The sequence below is a fragment of the Serinus canaria genome, chromosome Z (assembly GCF_022539315.1).
Source record: "Serinus canaria isolate serCan28SL12 chromosome Z, serCan2020, whole genome shotgun sequence".
In the NCBI taxonomy this organism is placed as follows: domain Eukaryota; kingdom Metazoa; phylum Chordata; class Aves; order Passeriformes; family Fringillidae; genus Serinus; species Serinus canaria.
This window is the reverse complement of record NC_066343.1, coordinates 75,542,553-75,570,031: the sequence shown is the minus strand read 5'-3', so window position 1 is coordinate 75,570,031 and position 27,479 is coordinate 75,542,553. Positions and strand designations below refer to the sequence as shown.

The window sequence follows — 27,479 nt, the reverse complement described above, 5'->3', positions numbered from 1 at the left end:
CTGTTCAGAGATTCTGTGTCCTTACAAGCACTGATCAAAACAGCATGTATCGTGGAGAAAAGAGGGCACTGACAGATTAAAAATAACCCCCAAAACAAACAGGAGGGCAAAAGTGGGTTCAGATGCAGCACCAGTCAGTAAAACCCACTGTGGCGTGGCAGGAGAGCCCTTGGCTGCTAAACCAAGTCCTCTAAACCAGTGCCAGGCTAGCTGAGAGCAGTCTGCAGAAGGTGGTAAATACATCATTTTGTAATTAGCCAGCAGCCAACAGCTTCACTCATTAGGTGTCATTTATTTAGACAAGACAAAAGCTCGCACAGTTTTGTAACCGTATACAGAAATGAAACCATCTGAAATATATTAGTTTTTTCCCCCCTGTGTATTTTCCTTTGTTCTTGTGTTTAGGATTCCCTCTTGAGCAGTACATATGCTCCCATCACTGCCAGGAGAGCATACTGCAAAGAAACACAGAACACAGACTCGTTACAATTCCTCCCCACTGAGCTCTGAAAGCACAAACTGTTCAAAAGGTGCCCTCTCAGACATCACACTTTGCACAATGACAGAGCTCTGGTCCTACGAAATTGCAGGAAGATTTTAAAGTGATCAAATTCAGGCATCAAAACTGCATACACTTAACTAGCAATATTCTAATAAATGACATGTTTTCAACTCCTTACAAACAACAAATTCTACTGCCCAACAGCAAGCAAGGAAACCCAGCTCATCCTACATTAGGTACCAAACCACAGACACAAATTTATTAACATGTAAGCCTAAGGCAAGGTTGTTGTGTGTACTTGTTATTTTAGCAATGCAAGTATTCAAAATGTCAGTATACATACCTTAAATTTTGGGTAGTCATTCATTATTATAGTTACCATTCCTACATAGGGCAAAAACCTGTAATCGATAAAACAGGTGAATGTAAAATTAACCCTCAAACATTACATGGGAAGTATTTTAATGTTACTCAGTCTGGAATATTTCAGTGCAATCCTATAATTTATGCCTAATGCGGATCCAAATGGGGAGTAAAATTCATTAGTTTTCCTTAATCAAAGTTATCTGAGAAAACCTGAAGAGACTTCAGCTCAACTGAAGGAAAAGGAGACAAAGTCAAAAGCCCAAGCCTCCAATAAAATTCCTGTGGAATGCCAAAACAATTTCCTAGAAATTCCCAGCAATTACAAGGAGAAGCTGGTTAATACGGTATTTTCAGGTGAACTATTTGTTAAATATCCCTGTTTCCCCCCACACTCCACATCAGTCTGAGGACTATAGGATGCAACTTTTCCAGGTTTTCTTTTAAACTGCAATTCTATTTAAAAAATTTTAAAAATACATCAGATCTGGTTTGTATCAACAGCAGAACTGATTTAAGAGCTAATTTTTCTCTTTAATTACAAAATACATTTTGCTTTACTTACCCTCTTGCTCTTCCGACAACATCTTTCTTCTCTAACCAGTTCTGACCTTCTTTGTACAAGCCTCTATCATCAACTTCATTATTATCCCCTTTAGTCAGAAATTTGATGTTCCCATTTCCTCTAGAAGGCAATGAGGTGATAAACTAAATAGCACTTAATCTAAAAATCTCAATTAACATCTACAAAGCAAATGAGGATGAAAAGTGCTACAAGATTAGATAACAATGTTTGCTTTCAGCCCTGCTTATTGAACAACCACCATTAAATCATTAACATTACAAACTTTACTGACTTTATCTATCAACAGATATTAGCAAGAAACATTTTTTACAACACTCCTAGATTGTCAGCTGATGTAAGCAATTACACAATGGACACAAAAGGGACCAGGCACTAATCCTCCTCTGCAAAACCCTGTGTGTTTATCAGCATCTTCGACAGGACACAAATTCAAATAAAGTTCTTAAGTTTACAGTGTTCAAATGAATTTTGTTCAAGTATTAATATCAAGAAATGAGGAGTTCTCATAAAGACAAATTAGGAAATCAAAAAAATTAAATAGGCGATTCTCGGAAATTTTAAAAAAGCATGGAAGAACAGATGTTAATCAAGAAATAAACATCTTCAGTTCATGCTGCAAATATGTCAGGGCTTGCCACCTCCAGCTTGGCTTTTCACTGTGCAGAACTAGGAGCAGAACTGTGCTTTGGGAGGAACTGTTTAGCAGGGTAGGCATCTGCAATCACGGCCAAACCAAGCCCTCTCCCTGCTGCTTTTCAGCAAGAATTGTCATGGGCAGTGTGGCCAAGAGACACAAGAATAAGAAGAGTCTCTTCTTTAATCCTGAATCAAATTTGGAAAACTTCAGTTAGCAAAGCTCACACACTGTCAGGCTGCACCCTGATTCTGAATCTCCGCCTTCCATGAAAATTTGCTCTTCCAACCAAAATCCCAAGTGCGCAAACAGCAGCATAGAAGCGGATTCTGCTCCCACGCACATTCCTGCTGCCAAGATTCCTCCTGGGCACAGCTCCACCTGCTCCAGCGCTGAGGGAAAGGTCTCAGACCCCCACAAAGTGTGACACAGAACTGGGGACAGAAGTGGATCACATCCTACAGCTGAGCTTTCCTCACTGCTTATCCTCACTTGCCTTTCTCACACGCTAAACCACAATTAAACTGACACTGAAAGCCGTGGGGAAGGAAAGGAGCTTTACAAACAAAAAAACACCAAGTTGCATTACTTTTCATGTACTTTGATAACTCTGTGAACTATTGGAATGTCTCTGCCTTCAACTTTAAAAACAACTATTTCACCAGCTCTGATTGGGTCATCATGAAAATTTGTTAGGAACAGCAGGTCTCCCCTGTGAAAGGCTGGCTCCATGCTGCCACTACAAACAACAAAAAAGAGAGAGTTTGTTGGCATAAATGAAAGAAGCACCATGAAATCAAAGAACATTTAATTCTCACAGATAAACCCACAATTTCAACAGAGATCTGCAGCTTCACCCATTCAGTAACACTGCTCAGACCTTTAACAGAATGCAAATCCCAGAAAGCAATCTGCAGGAGATTCCCCACTAAGTGAAGGAACTTGGATCTTAAAAGGTCTCACACACTTACTGCTCCTACACACCTCAGCGGGAACTGGGCCATGGCTACTGACAGTGTGACTTTTGCCAGAGCCCAAACACAGCTAGAAGAAAGTGTCTGAGTCCTTCTTTAAATAGGTGACATTTCAAATTCCAACTGTATCCAAGGGGAAGGGGGAGGAGACAAAAGGCACAACAATACCTGTACTTGAAGCAGAAAGCCCTTCCACTGACTCACCTGAGCACCACAACAATGGGGCTCTCACTGCCAGTCACCACGATCAGCCCTTTCCAGATCATTAGGGCAGAAGACACAATCATAGCAAAATTTAAGACTTGGTAATATAGCTGTGTGAAACAAGAAAAATGGGTTTTAAAGGTCCTGTATTGTATTCAGAAGCACAACATAGAACTTTAACTCAAGTGCACCACGAATTCTAGGCTTTTATGCTAAAATCCTATTCCAACACAAGTCTGGTAGCACAGGTTGCCATGTCAAAATCCACCAAGCTGCAGCATAAAGCTGGAATCCTCTGTGTGCCTTAGTCTTGGGTTAATCCCCTCCTGTGTGTCAGTGACAGACGCAAACACTCCGGGAAAGTCTTATAAAGCCGGGGAAGCGACCTGGCAAGCGACCGAAGCTGGCTGGGTCGCACGGCCCTGCCTCCCTCCCTCCCGAGCTCGGAAATGCCCCGAGGGACGCGTGGAAAACCGGGCTGTCAGCAGAGGCTATAGCCGTTCTGAGAGGGACTTTTGTTTAAAAGGAGGAGCTGGAGGACACGAGGGACGACAAAAGATCATTTCCTGCAATTATCATACTGAAACTTATCTAGAAAATCACTGATTTGACTTTCTGCCCCCCAACGCTCCTGCTCCGCCAGCCCTTCCAGCAGCGGATGCGCTTTAACCACACTCTTTCATTTTTTGTTCCTTTCCTCGTCAGCACAGGGGGACAGCGGTGGGAAGGACCCTGCAGGCTGGCGTTTGCAATCCGCCTCTCCCGGTGAAGGCTGAGAGCTCCGGTACCTGCCGCTTGTTCATGCGCCGCAGGTCTCCGAACAGATCCATGGCGGCCCCGCCGCGGGTCCCGCCGCTCCCGGACCGGCACTGCCCGCGCCTCAGCGAAGCGCCGGCGATGACAGCGGGACCCGCGCTGCTCTCTGGGATCTGTAGTCTTCTTCCTCTCCGGCCCTGATGATGCACAGGGGGCCTCCGCGGCCAGGTGAACCATAACTCCCAGATGCACCGCGGCGAAAGGTCCTGAGGTCGAGGCCCCTTGCTTTTCGCCTGGAGGTTCCTGAGCAGCTGGCCGTACCGAGGGACCGTGGGTGAAGGCTCAGACCCCTCGGCTCGGCGGGAAGAGCCGCACCCGCCCGAGAAACATCGGGACGGCTGCGCCGCTCTCCCGGACGCGGAGAGCCTTGGGTCAGGCGACTACCGCGGGCACCCCGAGGCCGCCGCTGCGTGTGCGCAGCTCATTGGCGGGAAGGGGGGGGGGGGGGGCCGCTGGGGGGCGCGCGCGCTCTGGGGGGGGCGGGCGATGTGAGGGGTGGGCGGCGCCGTCCGCCGGGGGGCGCTGTGCAAAGCGCGGGAACGGCGTGAGGGGCCGTGAGGGGCCGTGAGGGGCCGTGAGGGCGGAGGGGTGCGAAGGGAGCGAGCGGCTCGGCGGCGTCCTCCTTGGCAGCTGTGAGGGAATCGTTTCATGGCAGCAGCTAGCGGTGATCTCGGCGTTTGCTCAGGCACCGCACACGGCCCCGATCAAAGAGCACAGTGGCCCAGAAAAGCCGCAGCCGTGTGCGGCAGCCCGTCGGTGCCCTCCGCAGGCCTGGCGGCCCGCAGCGATGGGCCGGGGCTGCTCGGTGTGCCTGGCAGTGGGTCAGACCCCCAGCACCACAGGCAGACTTCACACCCGTTTCCAGTTCTTCACTCAATGGTTGCGTGAGCCTGAAGCAGTAAGCAGCCACACAGATACAAATCGCAGCGCAGAGCCTGATTTCCTGAGAATTAAATGGGCCAAAACGAGTCAGGCATTCACCAAGTTTAAAATTAGCCCCTGAACACTGAGAATGGGTGAACAGAGAAGACGTGGAAATGCTCCTAAGATAAGTGGAAACAAACCATCTGACCAGAGCAGTGTTTTTGTAATTTGCTAGAAATACATCAAGACTTTAATGCTGGTAAACAGTTGGATGAAACAGATTAGGACTGACTAAGAGAGGCAGAACTGACATTAGACCACAGGGGAAGGTGTGATGCTCTCAGGAATGAAAAGAAATGGCAGGTTGGAAAGAAAGCTCCAAGGATGCCAGGTAGGCCTGATCTAGATAAGATCCTTCACCTTATCTAATTATGTGACACCACTGTTCTTTTACTTACTATACAGGAGTTCCTGTAAGTTTACATAGTTTCAGGTTCTCTGCTGTCCTTTAAATACTCAGAAAAACGCATCTGCTACTATCCCCTTTGGGCAGATGCAATATTCAGAAGTAATTACTAAGAGAGAAGGAAAATATACAAGAACAGACTCAAAGGTGGTGAAAAGATTCTGAATTTTCTTTGTGCAATTAAGAGTTTAATTAAAGAGGTGTGTAACAATGTTGTATCTTCTGTACAAGTGGGATCTGCCCACTGAAATGCTGTATTGACTCTTGCCCAGCAAAAGGTTTTCTGCAATTCCCTGAGTAGGTTTTTCATACCATACTATTTGGACAGGTTTTTTTTTTTAATATATTTTTTTTGCCTTTGTGTACAAATCTTCTTGCCTTTATTTTTGTAAAAAACCCCAAGAAAACAGAGATTAAAAATGGTGATTGGGACAAAATTGATACAGGCTGTACAATTAACGTAAGGGAGACTAACAAACCTCAGTGTCTAAAAACGTCATTGAACATACCATTAATTTACACTAGGGTTCAGACCACTAACTCATAGCAATCCAAAACAATTTGACAAAAACATCTTTGTTAAATTTGCTTTGCTATTGGAAGGAAATCTCTGTCATTTCTTGTGGTTGTAGCTGTGCATTCCACTTTAGCTATTCATTATATTAATGCTGGGTACCATGTCTGCATCAATATGAAAAAAAAACCAAAAACACAAGAAACCAGCTTTTGTTCCAAAACACTGTGTATCACACCGAAATTCCTCCTAAAGTACAATAATTTTATTCCTTACTTTGTATTTATTTATATATTTGCACTTAACAGTAAATATTTGAGACTTTTCTATTACCTGGTTACACAAGGAATGGCTGAATATAAATGGAGATGAATTTTCATCCTAGACTAAAGTTGCACTACTGCCACTCACAGAACAAAGACAAATGGCTGTCATAGAAGAATAATCTCTGAGTGTTATTTCTGGGTAGTGCTTTATTCATCAAACAGGCAGTAAATTGTTCTTGCCTATTGGGAAGCAGGGATATCATTTTTGGAGGCAAAAGACAAGGCAAAGGGAGATGGCAGCAGCTGAAAGAATGTAAATGACAAAGTTCAGTATTAGAACAATTCCTGGCAGTCATTCCTGTTGGAGAGAATTAAAAGTGGAAACCGAGGTGGTAAAATCTTGTTCTGTAACAAGCAGAGGAAAGAAGCAGAGTTAGTGTATGGAGAATTTAGAAAAGTGAGAAGGCAGCTTTGTGTTGAGACCTGGGAGGATCGAAGCTGCTTATGTTTTTGCTCACATAGAGGGGACTTTCATTTGTCCGAGGCACGAACCCACACTTAATTCTGACACTGCACTTCCTTTGCCTGTTGGTTTGATTGTGCTTGGTGTTTGATGGCTCAGAAAACACTTGGACTCCTCCGTTGTTTGTGGTGAGGCAAGAGAAACATACTAGGAAGTTGCTTTTCTTCCTCTTCCAGAGATGCTGGGAATCACCCACACCTCTCTTGGTGGCTTTGTTATTTTACCGTCTGCATGATTTCGATTATTAAAGGTTACATGTATTTTGAAGTTTTTCCCTGTGCTGGATGTTTGACTTCAATATTTGTACAGTAAATCTTCTGGAGCTCTGCAGCTAGAAAATCATGCTAGTTTTTTAGTACACAGAAAATGTAGCTCTTGACATTCTGGCAAATTTGCCAGACCTTTGCACACAGCCAGGCATTAGTGCTACTTGTATATTTAATATTGAATGACAGCTCTTTGTTTTCCATGGGACTGGTTACGGGCAAAGAACTCTCCCCTCTTCTGGGTACTTTTAATACTTGTGTTTCATTGCAGTTTTGTAACAGTAGAAAGACATTTGCTTCCTGCTTGCCCATGGATGCACGCCCCCACTTTGGAAGCCACTGCCTGGGAGCATGTGTGGCTTTTATCTTGTGTCACTCCTCTCCTGAGCCTTGTCATATGCCTTGGGAGCTGGCAAGACCCACTCACAGGCACAGTTTGCAACCCCAGTGTCACTTTCTGAGGGTATGAGTCAACATTTTGAGTCTGCTCTGTGACCCTGTGTCTGCAGAGCTAACTGGATTTCAGCTGAGTGGATTTGTTTCAGGGAATAGTTTATTTGTGAGAATAATTTCTTTTGCACGGGAAGAAGGATAAGGGGAGGGAAGGATCCAGCTATCTGAACACTCAATTGAATTTAGCGACTAATGTTCTCTTTTTCTTCCCCTTCTCCCATGGAACAGGGAAAAAAAAAATCAGAAACAATCACTAAATCAGGAAATATTGTTGTCCTTGACCTGCAATATTGGTCTGGACCACGGAGGTATGGCACTGTTAGCCAAGTGCTAGGCTGACCCAGGGAGAGCAATGCTGGTAATGCACTGCATCCATATCCCCACCATCATATTAGAGCCATTGAATACAAAGTAGCACAATTTGAGAACAGAAAATAAATGAACTGCATAAAGTCTTTCGCCAAATCATATAAGGGGACATATCTGAGAAGGGTACTATGCTCATCTTACTTGGCTAATAGTCAAATTAGCCAAATAATAAATTTGAAACATTACTGTTTCAAATACTTTTCTTCCTTCAAAATAGAATCCTGGGGCTCAGATAAGAGAGCTGTAGTGCTTCCAGTTAATTTTCCAGGTGAATCTGGGTCATTCCCAGTTCAGTGCCTCACTGCGATGCCCTCAGATGGGCCATTTGGTCCTCAATGAGCAAAGCTCTTTTTTTGCCAACTAGGAAAGAAATAACGTCAAAACCAGGTTTTGTATGGCCACTGTTGAGGAGCAAATCAAATCTTTTTTTTCAAAGTGGGGAAGTGCCCAGTGATGAGCTGGGAAGTAGCTCCTTCTTTCGTGCTCCTGCGTCCACATCCATACCTGGCTGCAGAATCTACTTTGTACACGGAGCTCAGGGATGTAGGTCAGGAACGCTTGTGCCTTCCATGGGTGACCAGTTCTGTACTTATTTCTCTTGTCAGTCCATTCCCCACTGTTCCTAGTCACCCTTCACAGAGCCTGGGCAGATAACCTTTGAGAAATATTCTGAAATTCAAATACAAATAATTGACTACTGAACTGCCCTAATATTTGAGAAAGGTTTTAAACTAAAATAGGTTCTTCTGTGTGCCGTTATTGGCCTGGCAGCTATGTGTGTACGCCAAGTGTACTGAGAAAGGTAATATTAACAGAATGAAAAGGTCGGAGTTGTATAAAAATCCTTTTAAAAGTAAATAGGCTTGCCAAACTGAATTCCCCACAGGTAGACAGAGGTTAAGAACTGAGAACATTTGGGCCTTTGGCAGGTCAAGTTGTGCATCTGTAAATGCCCTTCAGAAATACAAACACCAGACAAGTGTAGAGAATTACAGGGATTGTGGCTGGCCTGAGTACAGCTGGCTCTGGCTGTACCTCCAGGCAAGCAGGCCAGGGCTCAACAGCTCTTGAGGGAGGTATCTGGGGGCACTGTGCAGGGAGGGCACAGCACCCCTGTGTCATGTCCAGGCACCCCAGGGATGAGGCAGGCAGATGCACATGGTAGTCACTGCCCACATGCCCTGAGGTGAGGTGCTAACCAATATTAGCAGGTGAAAAAACAGTGTTATTGTGGCTGTCTTGGCAGGGGGACCTGAGCGTTGGTGCAGTCCCCGTTGGGCAATTTGCAGCTGGATATTTGGACAGAGGTCTCGTTGTGCTCCCTGCTTCCTTGAAGAGCAGAAGGGATGGAATGGGAAGGCACACAACAGGAGGAGATATAGGCTTATTTGAGGTTGTACTGTTAAGGCACCTTTGTTCCAACCACAGGAGTGGCTGCAAAATGGTGGAGTCTACATGATCCCTTTCCTAATCCTCAGAGAGATTTTATGAGGTTTAATCCATTACTCAATCCTCACAGGAAAGGGGTAAAAAAGAGGAGTATTTATGTCATCACTGACTATTAGTGTCACATTGTTAATTAAAAGCAAACAACTCAAATCTCAGATCTTGGACTAAAATAAGTATAAACATTTTTTCTACAGTTTACAACAGGAAATAATTCCTCTAGGCATGCCTACTGATATTTGTGCCTTTTCACCATATCTCACTTAGCTTTAAAACCTTCTGTTCACCTCCTGCTTTTCAGGACATCGTTCTCCTGTTAAGGAGGTATGTCAGCTCAGACACAGAAATGTGGCTGGATCTTATGGGGCAGTTCAAGACCCTCTGTCCCTTAAACCTTTCAAGAGATTACTGGCAGGAGAGTTAAACTGTTCTGCCAGTTAGACCTGAAGAGAGCCCACTGCCAAGCAGCTGGGCTGCAGTCCCTGGCTGTGCAGGAGCTCCTCTGGGGACATGAGTGGCAGCATGACATGCTGGCACCATGATGCCATTTGGATCATCAGGTTACGTGCCGGTGTAAGACAGAGAAAAGGGAAAATAAAGAAAAGTAATAGTAATGGCTGTGAAAATTGAACTTTTATTATCTGTTCACTGTATACAAAACACCATTCTGCATAGTGATAACTCATTTGTTGTACAGTTGACAGTGCACATGAACAAACAAGTGTTCAGAGGTATCCACTAAATGGGAAGGGCAGTGGTGGCAGTGGTGCTGTGCCCACTGTAGGATGAAGTACCTCACAAGCACTTGATATGCCAGTAATAGAAATGGGCTAACAAGCATCTACCCTGGAGCCAAATTAGGAATGAGGGTGGAGAGAGCAGAACTAATGTAACTGATAAACAATTTCCAGAATGATTAAGTTTTACAGACGTGGCTGAGAGGACCCATATTTTTTTAAACACTTCAAATTTTAAAACTATTAGAATTTAATGATAAATAACAGAATCTCACAAATCTTTTGGGGCAAAATGCTCCACATTTATTTACATATGAAATGTGTTTAATACAGTCGTAATGGACATAGTGTATAGTAACATCTGACAGCAGCAAGACTTTTAAGGAACCCAACAATTACTACTGTTTATCATGCAGCTATCTATATATACACAATTTGTTTTAAAAAAAAGTACAAAATTTTTTTGTAGGGTTACATACAAGGTATAAAATGCAAAAACAAACTAAAAATATACTCTCACAGAGAACTCTATCTGAAAGGGACAGTATGGTACCTTTTTGTACTTGTGCAAGCAAAACTAGTGGTGCTGGACAGGAGTTTGCAATGTCTGGCCAAGCTCTGCAGGGCCTGTGCTAAAGCTGCAAGCCCCAGTCCCACTCCTGGCTGGGGCTGGCTCCTTCCCAGTTGTGGCTGTGTGTGACACTGAGCACCAAGAACGTTTGGCATGATCATATGGAGCTGGCAAATCCCAACCCCTGTAGCAAGGGTCAGCTATTTCCTTTCAATAACCAGCAAGGAAAATACATAATGCTGTGTACTCATTTCTATGTTTAATAAATTACATGACAAAAAAACATAATCATTATAAACCTATTCCTCTAATTACATCTTATTTCTTAAATCCAGAGCAGCCCAGCCCATTTGTAACAATTTGAGCTTTGATCACAAGCACCTGGTAACCTAAAAAAGTCACTTCATGATACTCAGAGTTGTGCATTTATACACTTCAAAAGTACTTCACCACTCCGGGAGGTCTGCACCTGTTCTGGTGTTGCCACCTAAAAACCAGCACTTTATTTTACACATGCAGTGGTACTTTTGTCTTTTTTTTATAATATATTTTGTAAGAAAAAGTTTAAAGGCATCCTTAGACATTTGAAGGTCCAAGTTCATAAGAATTTAAAATCTCCCCTAAGCTTGCTTCCTCTCTCCTCTCCCCTCCTAGCACCTCCTCCTGATGCTAAACTTCCATTAGCTAGACTTTCTTTCAGAAGCATTCAAAAACCAAACAGTTTAGGAGAACCTAAGGAACTGCCCTGGCATTCAGAACTCTGTTTTAAAGAAACTTACTACAAAAGAACAGAAAATAACCAGAAAAAAACCCCTTTTTTTCCACTAGATACTGATACAAACACATAACCAAAGAGTATAAAAATTATTAGTTTAAATATATACAAACCTTTTTCAACTCAAATACTGCTTCAATGGTTCTAAGGGTATAGACAATGAGGCGAAGGGAACACTTTTATGCAGAATATATTGCAACAGCCTGAACAGTACTGTTAATACTATTATACGTTGAACTTTCTGTAGCAAAAATGTCATTAGTATTCCAATGTGGAGCGAGATTTCTGCATCCCAAACAGTCTGATCACTTGTCAGCTGAACTCATTCTTTTGGACTTGATGAAGGCCATGCCATGTGTTCTCATGTGAGTGTTTAAGGCCGCTTCAGTTTCAAAAGTCTTTGCGCACACTTTGCATCTTCTGTCTGATGCCGCACTGTTGGAAGAGTCGTCCTCATGGCTGGGTTTGTTTTCTTGCTGATTATCCTCCCCAGACCCATTCTGTTTTGATACTGGCTGAGGCTCCTTCAGCTTATGTACAATGAAGAGGTGTCTGGAAAGGGACACATGAGACGTGTAGCAGAGTCCACATTCCCTGCATTGGTACGAAGAGCCATCAGATTTATGCTGAGGAATATGTTCATGAAACTGGAGAAGATTTTCTGTTGTAAAGCCACAAACTGCACACTTGTGAACTTTAAAAACATTTATCTTCAGCTTCTTTAATGGCTGAGTGATTGCACCTCGTGGAGGTCTGAATTCCATTACAGGTTCTTCCAATTTACGCTTTGGACTAGGAACCTAACAAAGAGACAGAAATGGTGTGTCATGTAAGCATAAATATGCAGCTCTTTTAATAACTATTTGTGACTTGCAAATGTCAGAATCTTCCCTTGGCAAATTCTAAAACAACTCTGATAAATGATCCTTTTGGGGCTCTACTTCACAGAAGATGAGTCATTTATGGCATCAAAGTACCTGTATTTATTTAATGATCCTGAATATACAGCCAAAAAAAAAAAAATTCTCAGTGATTGAATGAGTCTTCTAAGCTTTTACCTTTGTGTCTTCTTTTACTTCCCTTTCTTCCATGTTGGTAGATTCAGTCATTTCTTTCACATCAGGGTCTTTAATGCCGTGCATCAACTGAATATGTTTTTCCAACATCAACCTCTTGGTAAAAGTACGTCTCGAATCTGGGCAGTGCCTGCAGATAGACACACACACACAGACACACACAAACATTCAAGTGTCATGCTTAACAAGTGCCTTTTGTAGACTGGAAGAATGGTTTTGTATTTGAGATACTCCTGAAAACCAGGTTCCCCAAAGTGGAACAGAGCTCTCAGCTCAGCAAAATTTCAGACTTTACACACTGCACTCTCAGGAGCCTGACATGTTTCTGCAGGCAGGATAGGTAATTGATTTAGCCTGTCCTGGGCATCTGAAAGAATGGGACACTGGCTTTTCCACAGTTAAGGAAAGATGTTCAACTCACAACGGTTTTTGTATTCCATTTCTAAATAAATAAAACCAAAACTTACGAGCAGGTATAAACCTTCCTAATGCCTTTGTGCTTGATACGATTGTGCCGACATAAACTGTGGGACGAACTGAAAGATTTGTCACATTGCCGACAAGGATGTTTCTTCATTTGCTTTAAAAAAAGATAAGAGAAAGACTTTTCATTAAAAAAGTTCAGTAAAAGTGGTGCTTGTGTTGAACCTTCTGATAAGTAGGAAAGAAACATCACTTACCCATTTTTGGTACTGTACTTCACATACACCCCCTCTTCAACAACACTCTACAAGTCAGAGCTGGACCTCTTTCAAAGCAGTGTGGCCCCCATGAGCTACACACACCCACACCTGTCTCCAGCTGGAAACTGGTGTCAAGGACAGTGGATGAAGAGAATTTCTTCCACCAAAGAAACGGAAGAGCAGAGGACTATTTCTGGATCAATAAAGGCAGCAGGATGAAGAGGTTGCTTTCCCTTCCCATCACCAAACCATGTCCTCAGCTGCTGACTAGGAGCTCCTCAGCCACATACAGGGAGTGGTGAAGAGCACAGAAGAAGGACCAAACTTGAATCTCACTGACACACTAACAGGGTTCAGGAAAGTCATGACAAAATGAGCAGTACAATCTGATGCCAACTTGATGGCCATCTGTTTGGGGAATTCTGTGGGGCTGATGTGGCAGCTGATCAAGTGGAAGGAAAAAGTAAAGGAAGAAATTGAAAAGGGTTGGAGCAGTCACACACTGTAGCTGTGCGGCAGTGAGCAGAAGCATCAAGCCCGTGGTCAGAAAAGCAGGAGGAAGATGATGCTCAGCAGGACCTGGGGGCACTATGTGGAGTAGCTAGCTGTGACCTCACACTTGTTCTAAAATCCTTGGGGAGACTCGAGATAAAGACCCAAACAGGATTTTGGATTCATTAGTTTCTGCAATGGCAGCGAAACCAAAAAGAACTGAAAAATTATTTTTGTAAATAAGTGGAGCATACAGAAGAGGATGATCAATGACTAAGTTGGAGTTGGTAATTCCTACTTGGAAAACATCTGCCCTTTCACAGAAACACGCCTGCACACAAGCCCAAGGAGCTCAGCAAATGGCTGCCTGGTGGAAGGTAGACACACATGATCCAGTTTCAGACTGGAGTTATACAGGCTTGTTGGAACCATCCCTTGTCTGGGCTGGTAACTTTTTTTTTTTTGGCAGCACTTTTAAGATCAGGTGGAGAGTCACACCAAGGCGGCTACAAAATTTCCTACCCTACAGCTGGCTCCCTTCATCCAGGATCCTCAGGAGAGGATGAGAAAATGTGAATCTGTCTGTCTGCGTAGACAGTTCCCAGTAAGGGCTGGAACCTTAAGGATCTGTCCAAAGGGGATATACATAGCAGTACCTCTCCTATGAATAATCCAGCCTGGAATCAGCTAGGGGTTACAGATCTTTCACTCTGGTCCTACAAAAGCAGAAATTAGAAGTTTGAAACTAGTATTTTCATATACCTTGCATGACAATGGATTTTGTGAATAGCACATGAATTGCTTAATTACAGTTTTAAACAGTCATTCTGAAAGGATCCTTTTAGAGCATTTAACCCACACCTATCATTCTTAAGAAAATAAGACAGTAAATTATTTCCTCGCTTTATTAGATCCATATAACATACTTGGTTATCTTATGCTCATTTCTATTTTCTCTATGGTAAAAGTTTAGTTTTTCAACATAGTCTTTTTGACAGCTAACAATTACTAAAAATTTTGACAGGTTGGGAAGGAATGTAGCACCTGGTCTGTATCCCCCATTTCTGAAAGACATGGAATTGTATTTCTGTTTATTTTAGTATCTGTGTGCCTCCCGTGTTATTCAGGGAATGGCTTGAATGGGGATAAAAACCAGCACCTGAATGGAAGCAATGAAAGAGGCCTTCAGGCCAGGATTTGAGTGCAACAATTATCTAATATTTCATAATAAGGGCTATTCTTGAAGTAACATTTCACATAAACATCAGAGAGAGAAAGACACAGATTTAAAATTAATATTTAAAAAGCATTATTGATATGTTACTAACCTTCTTTTACATGCCTTTGGCTACTCTGCTGTGGATGGAATCAGACTGAATATCGCTCTCTAGTTAACTCTGAAGTGACAGTTTCATTGGGAGGTTGTGCTGCTTTATTCTTAAGAATTGCATAAATGTACAATGCATTCAGTCTTAAACGCATTTCTGATTGCCAGTAAAAGCTCTGCTGAGTTAATATTTGGGCAGCAAGAAGCTGAAGGAATGGGGCGGGAGTTACTGGAGGCAATGATGCTGGGGTGCTATTTGCTTGAAGTTGTCCTAAGAAAATTGAAGGTGACACTCAGTAGTCCAGCATTTTCAGCGTTTCCATAAAACGTTTATAAACAGAATAAATAATTTGCAGAACAGCTTTAGAGATAATAACTGTAATAGAAACCTCTGGAAATGTGCAATCATTTATTACAGCACATTAGAATCCTGAAAACTACAGATTTTCATTCAGAGTGGTTCTCTTCCACTTAGACAAAATCAGCCTATTATCCCTCTCGGTCCTGCTCTTCTGCTGCAGTGCAGCACAGTACATCAGTTTAGCTCTCTGGTTCCCAGCTGAGGAAAGAGTCAGAGCATTGCAAAGGTGAAGACTGGCTTGGCTGGTGGCTGCCACATGTCAGCAAGGGCCTGGAGCCTGCCACAGCTAAGCAGGGTCACTACTGCCTTCCTGCCTGCCAGTCTTTTTAATTTCATTTAACTGGAAATGCTATTGAACGCAGGAAGAACATCAAACAGTCTCTCTGATGACATGAGGATGCAACATTCCCACATTTTGCTTTCAATCCGTTTTAAGTAAGATAGCTCAAATTCAGGTGCTTTAAATACAAAATTCAACTTGTTAACTCAGCTGAACTCTTAAGTGTCAGATTAGAGCAACAGCTCAACTATGGAATGTGTCTGCCTTTAAATGAAACACCAGTTGGCACTCACTGGATGAGTAAAACATGACTGAGTCTCCACTCCCTGAGGCTAACAGGCACTGAGCTTCAGAACAGAACAGAATCAAATTGTTTAAGCTGGAAAAGATCTTTAAAACTGGGTCCAACCATTACCCCAGCACTGCCACGTTGACCACACCACCGTAAAGAGAGGGAACTGAGAAGGCACAAAGAAGAAATAAGAACCTGGAACAGATTAGATGGTTTGGATGAAATACAGCAATATCTGTCACACTTTCCATCTTGAAAAAATGTCAGTACTGAATGAACAAGCCTACAATTGATTTTCCCAGTAGAATGATGTAGAAACTAAAAAAACTAAGCAGCCAAAGCAAAAAAGATGAAATAGATATAAGAACAGTAAATAATAATACTGGGACTTAAACGAATTATTTTCAGAGACACAAATGGAATTTAGAAACAAATACTTCACCTTTCAGGTTTAATTCACCTTTTTGTACTGAATATATTCCTTTACCTTTCCATGTTCTTTCCTCATGTGGGAGATGTAAACGTCTCTCTGAGTGAAGAGCCTGTCACACTCCCAACATGTCCAGCCAGGACTAGTGACTTTTTTAGGTTCTGTTTTCTTTATGGGAGAAGGAGATTTCTTCTCCAACTTTTCTGTTCCATTGATAGATTTTGTGTCCTCCTTGTTGTGACTGGCTGAGTTTTGAGTTGTGGGTTTAGTACTGAGAGGCAGATTTATCCCCAGGTTTGGTGGCCCCTCAACACTTTTCAAAGTTCCATGCATAGACTATAATAAAAGAGAGAGGAAAAAAAGGTATAAAACTGACATAGACATACATAGTTGTATTCAACCAAAAGCCTTCAGTTACTTCTTTGGCATACTATTATCATCAGATCACATTTGCAAAGAAACAGGATTAAGTAAAGGCAAGACCTAGCATGACCTAACAATAACTGACACCGTATATAGGTATTTTCGCAAAAAAAATAAGACACTTACTTTGGAGGTTAAGTTTAAGTTGCAGTTTAGCAGGGATGAAAAAAGGGCTCAAGAAGTACTTTATGTTAAGTTTAATTTCTCGCTTTACTTACATGACATGTTAGTTGAGCATCCCCATTCCAGACTATGTGACTGGAGTTTTCCAAGAAGGAAAGGCATTTTTACTGACTAAATGTTGACTTGGCATATTGGTAAATAAGATAAGGCAACTCTGGAAATATCACACAGCTATGTAATTTATTAACATTTTATGTTGAGGCTGAGGTTGAACCCTGCCTTACTCTCTAGTCAGGTTATGAGCACACTCATTTAGGGCTACCTTGCTAGGTAGTGTGGGGCAGGCAGGGCCCCACAGCACATCAGAGGGGTCTGAGCAGCTGTTCTCCAGACCCTGAAGTTCCTGGCTGGAAGCTTTCCTCAGGGACTTATGTCTGCACTTTAAGTCAATGGTCAGTAAGAAGGGAAGAACTCCTCCTTCCTCCACTCTCCATTTCCAAACCAGTGTAGTGCACTGGTGTGACACCTGAGCCTTCCAACAAAGCGACTAGTTCAGAAAGGGCTGGGGGGCTTCAGCTCTGTGTCTGAGTTCCACATGTGGACATGGACACAGCAAGAATACCGAGGGTTGTGGGCCAGCAGGGATGAATGCAGCACAGAGCTAATCCACTGCTGAACATGGACCCACAATTGAGGTCATGTCTGAAAGGCTTGTCCTTTACCAGGACAGTGTTCTGATCCTCTCACCTACTGACCCTTTCTATAACCCTCTTGGAGGACACATTTAACCAGCCCAAACAGAATTATTTTTTCTTTAGGTAAAACCCATTAAATCCATTCTTGATTCTGGGAATATAGGAGTATCGACGTAATACTCCAGCAACAAGTTCTTTTGTAAATACTTTGGCTCTTGAGACTACCCGTTGGCTCTAGACAAATATCAACCTCATCAGTAGAACATGTTCTTTGATTTAACAGATTTAAATAGCAGAAAAGCCAGTAATTAACCCCCCATAACTGTTAATAAAAAGCAAAGGGCATAGGGCCAACAACAAAGAGCAAAGTGCAGGTGTATAGTAAAGGAGGAGGCTGGCTTTAGTATCCACTGCACAGGGGAGCAGGAAACAAGGTTCCCGTACTCTCAGGCAACTGAAGCTGACCTGGAGATTCCATTCCAGCCTAACCTGTCAGCATGTAACATGTTAGTGCTCAACTTTCCAAATGTCTTGTAAATATAATACTTAAGATTTCATTTTCTATTTGAAACTACACCAAGAGCATTAAAGCATAGTATGGAGTTCCAGTTCTGGCCAAACAGGGAGTATTACACCTCCAGGCCAGGCAAGTCCTTCAACATCTGCTCTCACTGGCTGCTGGAAATCTTCTTGTAGCAAATCATTACAGGAAAATAAGACATACATTTTGCCATCAAGAAATATTGGCATCTGCAGGAATTATTCTGGGTTATTTTCTGTAGCTTTAAATAATCTCCTCCTGAGCTTCCTTCTGTCCCTTTCTGTCCTACTTTCACCAGGTCTGTCTATGCCTTGATGGTTTATGTCTAGCCATACCAAACCATTACTTTCTGTGCAGCTGAGCTCTGCCTCTGTCTGGCACTTGTACTCTCCCTGAGTCCTTTTGTGCTTTTATTCTCTCCCTGAATCCTTTTCTGCTTTTATCTATAACCTGTGACTGTTTTTTCAGTCCCCCTTAACTGAATTCCAATTTACAATGCTTTGCTCCAGTCACTAATGCTATACACACATCCTAAATGCAAAACCAGCAATACTGCTACTGCACATGTATTGATTAATACTCTAATTTTAGTCTCAAAAATGTCCGAATCATTTATCGTGAATCACGCTAAAACCCCACTGGTTGAAAGTTCAAATACTGTCATGGGAAACTAAAGCCAAAGAAGTGAAGTAGTGCCCCAGTAAGAGAGCATATCTTTGAAATGTGAGATACTAAGCACCCTGATTTCTGTAAAGATAAGCTTCTGGCCCTAACTGCAGTCAGATCGAGCTCCTGAAAGTGTTGTCTTCGGGTCTTACAGAAGTACTCATGTACAGATATGACAATACTTTTCCAGTAATATCTGAGTCAGGAAAAACTAATTACAGAAACAAGACTACACTGCAATACACAGAATTTGCCTATTTAGTAAAAAAACCCCAACCATCTGAACAGATCAAAGGAAACAGAAATCAGAGTTTTGCATTGCTGCATGAGAGGAGCATCTAAGATATCTTGCAGTAAACATGCAAGAACTAGTGCTACTAGTTCAGAAACAATGAAAATACCCAGTCCTTGTATTTCTGAACATCCTGGCTCAGCCTTTCCCTCATCTCCTCCTCAAGCTGAAGACTGGCTTTAAGATCACCTGGTTTTTTTAAGACTTGTGATCCTCTTTTCAACACTACTTCAGAGAATTCTGTGATTACAAGTGCCGTAGCTGGGATGAAAACGCAAAATTATGGTTTTAGCAGCCAAAAAAGATGTCTGGTCTTCCACTCTACGGTAAAGAAGCAGTATTCAGAAATTATGTCACTGCCAGAGAAGCGCAGCAAGCTCCACAGTATTTTGTATGACATGATGTAAGAGTCTGTCTCAAACACTTCGCTAACAAATGATAGCCAGGGGGCTGCTGATCCTTCAAACCAGGACTTACAAGGATCACAGTGAATCGTCAGCTCTTAAGGGTGTTTATGAGGAAATCCACTGGAATTTATTTTTAAAGCACACATGTTCAAGTTCATATAACACAAGTAACCTCTACATTTAGCAATATACTGCTTCCTGGTGAATTCTGAACATCAAAGGTTTGATTTTGTGATGCACTCATCATTCTCAGCTCCTAACAATTGGAATAATACTTAATATACTGTAAATAAAACTCAGTATTTGTTAGGATTGGACTTGCTGAAATATTCCCAGGATACAAAAATCAACATTCTTACAGAAAAACCGACTGGGTCATTACAGATATGCTGAAAACCAGACAAAATATAAAAGTCTAACATTTGAGAACAACATTCACAGATTACCCCCTCAGAATTATTAACACCTCTCTCAGCAGTCTTGTAACTCCATGCCTTTTCACAGCATGTATTGCATGACAAATGGTATCATGAAGGAAACAAGAGAAGATGCCTACACACCTTGATATGATCCATCATAAGCTGTTTCTGTGCATACAGAAGAGAACAGTCTGGACACTTGAAAACAGACACCTTCTGGTTTTCAATGTGCTGATCAAAGTGGCGATAGAGCAAAGGTTGTAGAGTAAACACAGTGTCACACATAGAGCATTTATATATTATTCTAAAAACAGAAGCACAGTAAACAATGTCAGTCATGTTGATGATCTATTTGCAAGAATCATGACGTTAACTTTTTTTCTCATCACAGATAAGATCTGACATATTTAAGCAATCATTTCACACTGCCTGAAAAAAGTTAAACTAATTCAAAACATCCTTCAATTTCAAAATATTGGGGCAGGAGAAGAAACAGAAAAATAGAAAAAAAATTTTAAAAGTGCAAACATGAAGCCAGAAAACAGTAGCAAGTGCCAGTTACAGATACAACAACATCTGCTCAGGATACTCTGACAGTTCAACATCTTCAGTTTCTGGATTCCCATTGTAGCTAAAGGATAATATCCCTGCTCCAGGTTACAAACCTGTATATTGTATATGCAGTATATTGTAAGGGAGTGATTCATTCAATCCTAGTTAGTAACATACTTCAAGATAAATACATTTTTGGCAATTTTCATGGCTGTGATGCTCCTGAATGCCAAACCTAGACTCTGTCAATGCCCTGAAGCTCCAACAGCGCAGGATGGGATTTCCCTGATCTGCCATTCCAAGCCTTGATGAATCTGTCACAGAAACGTAGAGACACCACCAAACACTTCCTTTCTTGGAGCACATGTGACTTTTGAACATAGGTTCCCCAGACTCCTGTTCTTACAGCAGTTTTCTAACCACAGCTCATGAGATTAGAGAGAAATCTAAGCCATGTAATCTGTAGTGCTGCAGAGAAAGTTTAGCTAAAATAAAAGAAACCCAACCACAGGTGCTCAGTACAGCAACAGGCGCTTCCCATCTTTAAGAGTAACTTCCACTTAAAAAAAAAAACAAAACCAAACCCTCCTACCTGCTAAAGCGCTAAATCTTCTCATTAGCCACATAATATCCTTTCTATATCCCTCTAAGTAATTATCATTGATAGTGCATTGTTCCAGAGCTCTAGGGATCACTCTGCACTGTGTTTTGAGATGACAAGAGTATGGGCATTGTTGGCATTGTTTCCATGTCTAAGCTGTCCTGTAACTCCAAATGAAAAACAATGCACTTCTTCGTATTAACTGGGAAAGACTTTGGTTTTGTGCTGTCAAGGGGTCCCAGTTTCTCACACATGCTAAGATAAATGTATTATTTACACAGCATCCTCTGATGATCTATTATCCTGCTTTCTGTGGTGAACCCTTCACTGCAGATCTGGAGATTTGTAGAAATTCTTTCTTAATTTATCACATATTAAAACTGTAACTCTCTAAAAACGCCACGAGCTAAATATCTCTATCTTCTGTGGCAGCTAAAGTACTTTACCCTGCCTTCACAGAGCAGAACTATCTGGTTAAGATCCAAATTTCAGACAACTCTCTGGGCAAAGATTGTACTCACTTAAATTCATACCAACACAACTCGCAGCATGAGTTATGACTATACACACCTGGAGTATTTCCTTCAGACGCAGCAAAAACATGATTTTCAATCCTTAACATACATGCAACCATGTACACTGGTTTTGGTTTTTTTTTAAATTTAATTGAAGTAGTCAGTGTTTAACATGCAACTGCCTAAAATGCTGTTCAAAGCTTAAAGGCAGTTGTGCTTCCACAGGATGTCATTTACAGGGATGCTGGAATAAGTCAGGTAGTTCATCCCATCCCATCCCGTCCCATCCCGTCCCACTCCCAGGCTGGTTACTCCTATCCCACAGTACACACCAAAGCAGGCGCATGGCCTTTTCACTTGCCAAAACTCTGTTTAGCAAATTCATGTACTATCTTGGAATAAATACAAATGTTATCTCAGGAAAATACTTTCAGTCATATAAAAAACATTTAGCATTTGGAAAGCGTCTGCACCAGAGGATAGTATTCCTCCTTCCCAATTTCTTTTTCTAGAAAAAAAGGAACTTGTGAGATAATACACTTTTTACCAATAGTACCATAAATATCCATAATTTGGCTTGATAAACAAGAATTTCTCCAGTATTCAAAAATAGATCAGCCATGAAAAATATCTTAGTGCCATTCCTAGACACTGCTTACTGAAAAAAGATCACCTCTGTGGTCTTCTGGGAAACCAGAGCTTAGAGTATGACAGGAGAGAGCTTCCCAGAGTTGAAAGACAAGACAGCCATCCATTTTCCTATATTAAAATAATCTCATTTCATTCCACTGAGAATCCCTGCATATAAAAGTAATTTTTCATACACTAAATAGTTTAGTGCATCTGTTCTGCAGCAACTGTTTGTAATGTAATTGTAAATCACAGAGTTCCAAGTAAATGCCAGGAGCAGGCAGCCAGATTCCCCAGGAGCCCAATTCCTGTAAACAGAGGACTGTGACCTACTCCAGAGTCCCTCAGAAGCCATGGGGCACTGCTGAAGCCATGGCCAGTGTCCTTGGACTGTGCCACACCCCTGGGGTCAGGAATGAGGCTGGCAGGCTTGCAGTGGGTGCCAGTCACACAGCCTGGGTGCTCCATGATGCAGCACAATTAACCCAAATGTGAATGTATTGCCTCAAATACAACCTGTCAGCTCTGCTCAGAACTAAGCAAGCCAAGAACTCTGAACACTGCAAGGGCTGGAAAAATCCTAACAGTCACTCTGCATACATTTAAGGCAGCACTGTGATTAAAACTGGCATATTTAAAGGAAACACCACTTCTTAAGAGGACTGCTCCACTCTGGATTCTGTGACTTATTACAATAGTACATAATACAATTTAATTTCATTTTTTTATAATCGAAGTAAATTCATAGAGGAATGCAATTATAAGTGCATCTATATGGAAAAAAACGAATGCAAAATACTTAATTCATTAACCTGATCAGAAACAATTTGGCAGATCCAAGCACAGTTCGCTTTTTATATGTGTAGCATCTTACACAAAGAGTGATCTTAATCTTTTAGATTTCTCTAATGAGAACTATGGGAACCTGAAAAAAGTTTTAAATGCTGGTATCTAACAGCCCCTGACTGATGGATACCATCCTGAATTAAAATAATGTATCATTTCCCACTAGGCAGAAATTACTTCCATTTGGTATCAGACATGGCAAGTTTGTCATTTTGCTTTGATGGAAGTGTAAACAAAGAAAAAAATCTGCTGTTAATATGTTAGAAGAAGTCGTGAGAAGCTGAACTCTTAGGAACGCTGGTTATTACATCACATGACACCCTCTATGTTCTTGAGCCTGCAACTTGTTACCATGCTGGTGCTCTGTGCACGCCCCAGAGAAAGCAAGGAGCTCAATCCCTATTTGCTCTCAACAGTGCACTCTGGCAGTGAGGGAGAGGCAGATGGAGAGAAGGGGTGCTCAGAGAGGCTCACACCCGAGGGCTGGAGTCTGCACACACAGCAGCACCTTCAGCAGAGCTGTCCAACAGCTTTAAAAAAAGACCCTGAAGCCGAGTCTTACTTGTACCCTGCGTCACCACCTTCAGCAAACTACCACTTTTATGGGCGACGTTCCTAGCCACAGAACAAAACCACTTCTGCTTTAAGCTGGAAAGAGATTACCTATTGGAAAAAAAACTTATATAAACAGAAAAAATTGCTTTTTCTCAACTTCTCAACCACGTTATGAAAAACACCACATAAGCACCAATTAGTATTAGCATCTCTTTCAGGAATCACATTATTTTAATTCACAGTAAAAATGCAGATGAGCTAAGCAGATTAAAACATCAGAACGAGCAACGCTCTGGCCACCTGTCCAGATAATTTGTGTAATTACATTTTGCAATCACTCTCTTGTAGCATGCAGTGCTTAAAGACCTGCTAGTACATTCAGAGCAATGTCACCTTTGCCCAGTGAACTACCAGCTGAAAAGTCGTGAAAGCACTACACAAATCCCACATTACCAGCAGGCTGACAAACTGGTGGCTGTCCTGCAAGCACCGGACAGAATGCAATTTCACGGGTCATTCAAATGCAGGCAAGTGCAGTAGAAGATGAAGTTTGCTTACTTTGGTTCGCCTATCTTGATACCCGGGTGTTGTGTGTAGGCATGGGAGTGTGTGCTGGGAGCAGATTTAAATGCCATGGGACAGATAGGACACTTGTAAAAGACTTCACAGTGGCAACCTTGAATATGAGACTTGAGTGCCGCCACGTCAGAGTACACAACATTGCAGTGCACGCAGCTGCGGAGAGAGCGGAGGAGAGTCAGTGCAGCCTGCCCTGAGCAGTGCTGGACATAATCAACATGGATTTTCAAGCAAAGGGAAGAGAGAAACACACATGGCTAACAACTGGATAAAACTACATTACTCTGTCAACTTAAAAAACCCCGTAAGAATCAACATAACCAGTGATTTGTAGATCACAAAATAAGGGGAAAGAAATCTCACACACTGTCATTTGAAAATCTAAGAGATATTAGGTCAGAATGTTTTTATGTTATTACAGTAAAACAGATAGAAGGGTGGACAGACAAATACTCTATTGATTGCAGAAAAAATGCTTAAATCCTCTGCAAATTTGGAAAGAGATTTTCCAGAATGCATTTTTATCACATGCAGGGCATTCCTTAAAGTACACCACAGCAATTTAGAAACTACCACCAAATGAAAAACCAGTAAGGAAAATATTTTCACCATTTCCCTTGTTTAGATTTAATGAAGATATACTGGTAATGATTTTCTGTACATGTAATCAAATCAGCACTTGGATTGAAACTCAGGAAAACTAAACCAAATCCCTACTATCAGATCAATATATAATATTGGAATTCAGAAAATATTTTTCAAAAACATACTTCTGCTGTGTTGAAAATTTGTGACCTTTCTGCATCTATTCTAAAATGAAACAATTAAAAATTGAATTAATATTAGAACATAAGAATTTTTATACACAATGATCCCCTTTAATGCTCTACATCTCCAGTAGCAAATGCTCCCAAATCAGTCCAAGAACATAGTGCAATCAGCAATTACCTGTCAAATGAGCCAATTTCTTATTGATCAGTATTTTGCAGTAAGACTTTTACAAACTCTTCAAACGTAGAAGGCCTCAACCCTTTCAGAATTTTAATTTTAGTATCTATCATGGCAGTATGATTGTTTCCATATAAATGTCAATTTAATTTTTCAATAGTTTTACTGCCCTGATGATAGCAATAAAGCAGTTTTACATTGAATTCAAGGATCCCATTCTACTTTTAAAATTTATCACCCTTGAATTTTATGAAATGTTATCCATTCTTTTTCTGGGCATTTAGTTTACACTCTTAATATTATTCATTGAGTTTATACCTATCTAGTCTCTGCTTACCAATGCATTCTCTAAAGCAGATTATTCTGGTTTTTTTTTTTTTTTGCTCTGTTAAGAGCTTCTGTGCTCACAGAGAGCTGAGCACTTTTCACAGCCATACACAGCGTGATGCCCTCAGTAACACATGTACTCCTGAGGTGTCCCTCTGGAGAGCGGGGTGGCATTTTCACCTCCCCGTGCCACACCTTGACTTTATTCTCTACTGATCCTCAGCATCCACCATTGTATATCACACAGCTCCTAAGGTCCAAGCCTTCCTCTCGGGGACTGTTCTAACAGCTGCTTGCTTTCACCTTAGCAGGATGCAGTGAAACTTCAGGCTGAAGTTTTCAGCTGATTCAGGGCAGACAATTAGCCTAAATCACTGGAGTCAGAGGGAACTTCCTGGCAGAGGCCCTGTGGAGAGGCAGGACAGGCTATGCTGCTCATAGGGAAAAGCACCGCAGTTCTAAGGAGAGGCTGAGGAAGCTAAGGAGTGAGACAGTAACATTCCCAGAGACTGCTTTTGCTTGCCTGGGCGGCTTTGGTTTAGTCTCACCAGATCAAGAAATTCTTGACTCAGTATGACATGAGATGTTTATGAGACATTTTGAAAAGTTTAGTGACTTAGATTCCCAGTGAAGGGGATTCTTTCTGCTGGTGTTACCGGGGCATGCCAGGAGTCCCTAGAGGTGATTCCATGTACAAACCCAAGAGACATACATCAGAGGGAAGAGCAGTGGAGTGCAGGAAGCAGATGGAGGAAATGCAGGACAAGAAAGACTACTGCTTCAGAGAAAAGGGTAAAAGAAAAGAACCCAAAGAAATGAAAAGAGCTTGGAGTTATGTCAGGCCATGAATTCAAGCTGATAACAGAGGCTTGATGCAGTAAAAACGCTTTCATCCCTTAGGGAACAATTGCACAGACATCCTGGAAAATGAACTGTGGAACCTTAAGGGTGGAAGGAGCTACCTGCTCTAAAACTTAGAATTGGCCTTTTTCCAGGCAGACAGGGAGAAGTGGACGTGTTTTTGGAGTGCTAAGCAAAGCTTATGGTACAGGTGGCTCTTCTGATCTCTTGCTGTGCTGCCTGCCATTCAAGTGCAAGGAAAATGCTAACAGAAAGCATTTTTTCAAGTCTTTCAAAACTAAACATTTCTATGAAATGCCTCTGCTCCCCATTTTCTCAGTGAGTTGCCATTACAGGGAAATGTAAAAGTCAAAGGGAAACTGAAGAGTAACAAAGGAGAACCAAAAGACAAGGTTGTTTGAGAAAGGCAATTTCCAAGTGATGTAAAGTGTTAAAGTCAAGGAATCTTGACTTGCCACAGAAAAGAGAACAACCAGACAGATGCAGTATGCCCATCAACATCTCAACTATACATTCTGGAAGTACTGACAATGACTCTTCTACCAGAAAGAACAATCTAAAATTCAATGTTTTGGAAAAACTCAAGCAGGTTTTTGAAAACCTGAAATTAAGACAATGCATCTGAATTCTCTAGACTTTATAAACCTGAATTTGTGTTACACCAGCTAATATTCTGATTTAATCATATACAAAAGTGGATGCCCAAAACAAAGCAGAATCCTAATGTATTTATTCCAAAATTTCAGTACTAATACTACTGTTGCCATGACAATCTTAAACCCATGAAGCTGGTATTGTCCAAACAGTGCTTACGAAAATGGAAAACCACTTTAAAAACCATAAATTATACATAAATTGACAGCAAAAGGAATCATTATACTGACCGAAACCCAACTCTTCGGGTATAATGCAGGCAGTTCTTAGTGACATGGGTCTGGAAGTGGACAGATCTGCAGATTGCTCCACATTCAGGACACGTGTATGGAGATTTATGCTGATGAATTCTCTGGTGTGATGCAAAACTGCACTGGTTAGGAAGCAGCATCTGGCAGATATTGCATGTCTTCTAAATGATAAACCAGAATAGATGAGACAAAAGGTTTGGTTCAGCTCTACATAACATCTTGTGTCAAACACTGCAATACAGCAAATAAAGGTTAAATGTCATAACTGGGATGGGACCCAATGCAGTAGGCAAGTACAAACCCAAACCCTGCTGACAGAGCTGG

At 41.7% G+C, this 27,479-nt stretch overlaps 2 protein-coding genes across 11 annotated transcripts in view; both read right to left on the bottom strand.

Annotated features, from left to right (window-relative positions):
- Window positions 1-272: 272 nt before the first annotated feature.
- Window positions 273-4,186, bottom strand: SEC11C (SEC11 homolog C, signal peptidase complex subunit). 2 transcript variants are annotated; one of them, XM_009099647.4, is made up of 6 exons: window positions 4,052-4,186; window positions 3,264-3,373; window positions 2,675-2,824; window positions 1,431-1,550; window positions 846-903; window positions 273-455 (listed from the first exon to the last, which is right to left on the bottom strand). In XM_009099647.4, the coding sequence occupies exons 1-6, from the start codon at window positions 4,091-4,093 to the stop codon at window positions 402-404; spliced, it is 534 nt and encodes a 177-aa protein (XP_009097895.1). In that variant the 5' UTR covers window positions 4,094-4,186; the 3' UTR covers window positions 273-401. The 2 variants fall into 2 exon arrangements, with proteins under 2 accessions (XP_009097895.1, XP_018780319.1); XM_018924774.3 differs by lacking the exon at window positions 2,675-2,824.
- Window positions 4,187-9,869: 5,683 nt separating this feature from the next.
- Window positions 9,870-27,479, bottom strand: part of ZNF532 (zinc finger protein 532) — a 33,848-nt gene continuing 16,238 nt past the window's right edge. For 8 of the 9 annotated variants that reach the window (XM_050986660.1, XM_050986661.1, XM_050986659.1 and 5 more), the window contains 7 exons: window positions 27,135-27,316; window positions 24,094-24,270; window positions 19,978-20,140; window positions 16,328-16,606; window positions 12,873-12,985; window positions 12,388-12,535; window positions 9,871-12,129 (listed from right to left, as the gene is read on the bottom strand). In XM_050986660.1, coding sequence (XP_050842617.1) covers window positions 11,635-12,129; window positions 12,388-12,535; window positions 12,873-12,985; window positions 16,328-16,606; window positions 19,978-20,140; window positions 24,094-24,270; window positions 27,135-27,316 — 1,557 coding nt within the window. In that variant the 3' untranslated portion in view covers window positions 9,871-11,634. Of the gene's footprint in view, window positions 12,130-12,387; window positions 12,536-12,872; window positions 12,986-16,327; window positions 16,607-19,977; window positions 20,141-24,093; window positions 24,271-27,134; window positions 27,317-27,479 lie in introns of all 9 variants that reach the window. The other variant, XM_050986663.1, reaches the window with a different exon arrangement.

Excerpts from the sequence above, each read along its gene's own strand:
- SEC11C (XM_009099647.4), bottom strand. The coding sequence starts at position 4,093 with ATGGATCTGTTCGGAGACCTGCGGCGCATGAACAAGCGGCAG. Across the intron at positions 3,374-4,051 it reads GGCGCATGAACAAGCGGCAG|CTATATTACCAAGTCTTAAA; the intron begins GTACCGGAGCTC and ends TGTTTCACACAG. Across the intron at positions 2,825-3,263 it reads CCCATTGTTGTGGTGCTCAG|TGGCAGCATGGAGCCAGCCT; the intron begins GTGAGTCAGTGG and ends TGTTGTTTGTAG.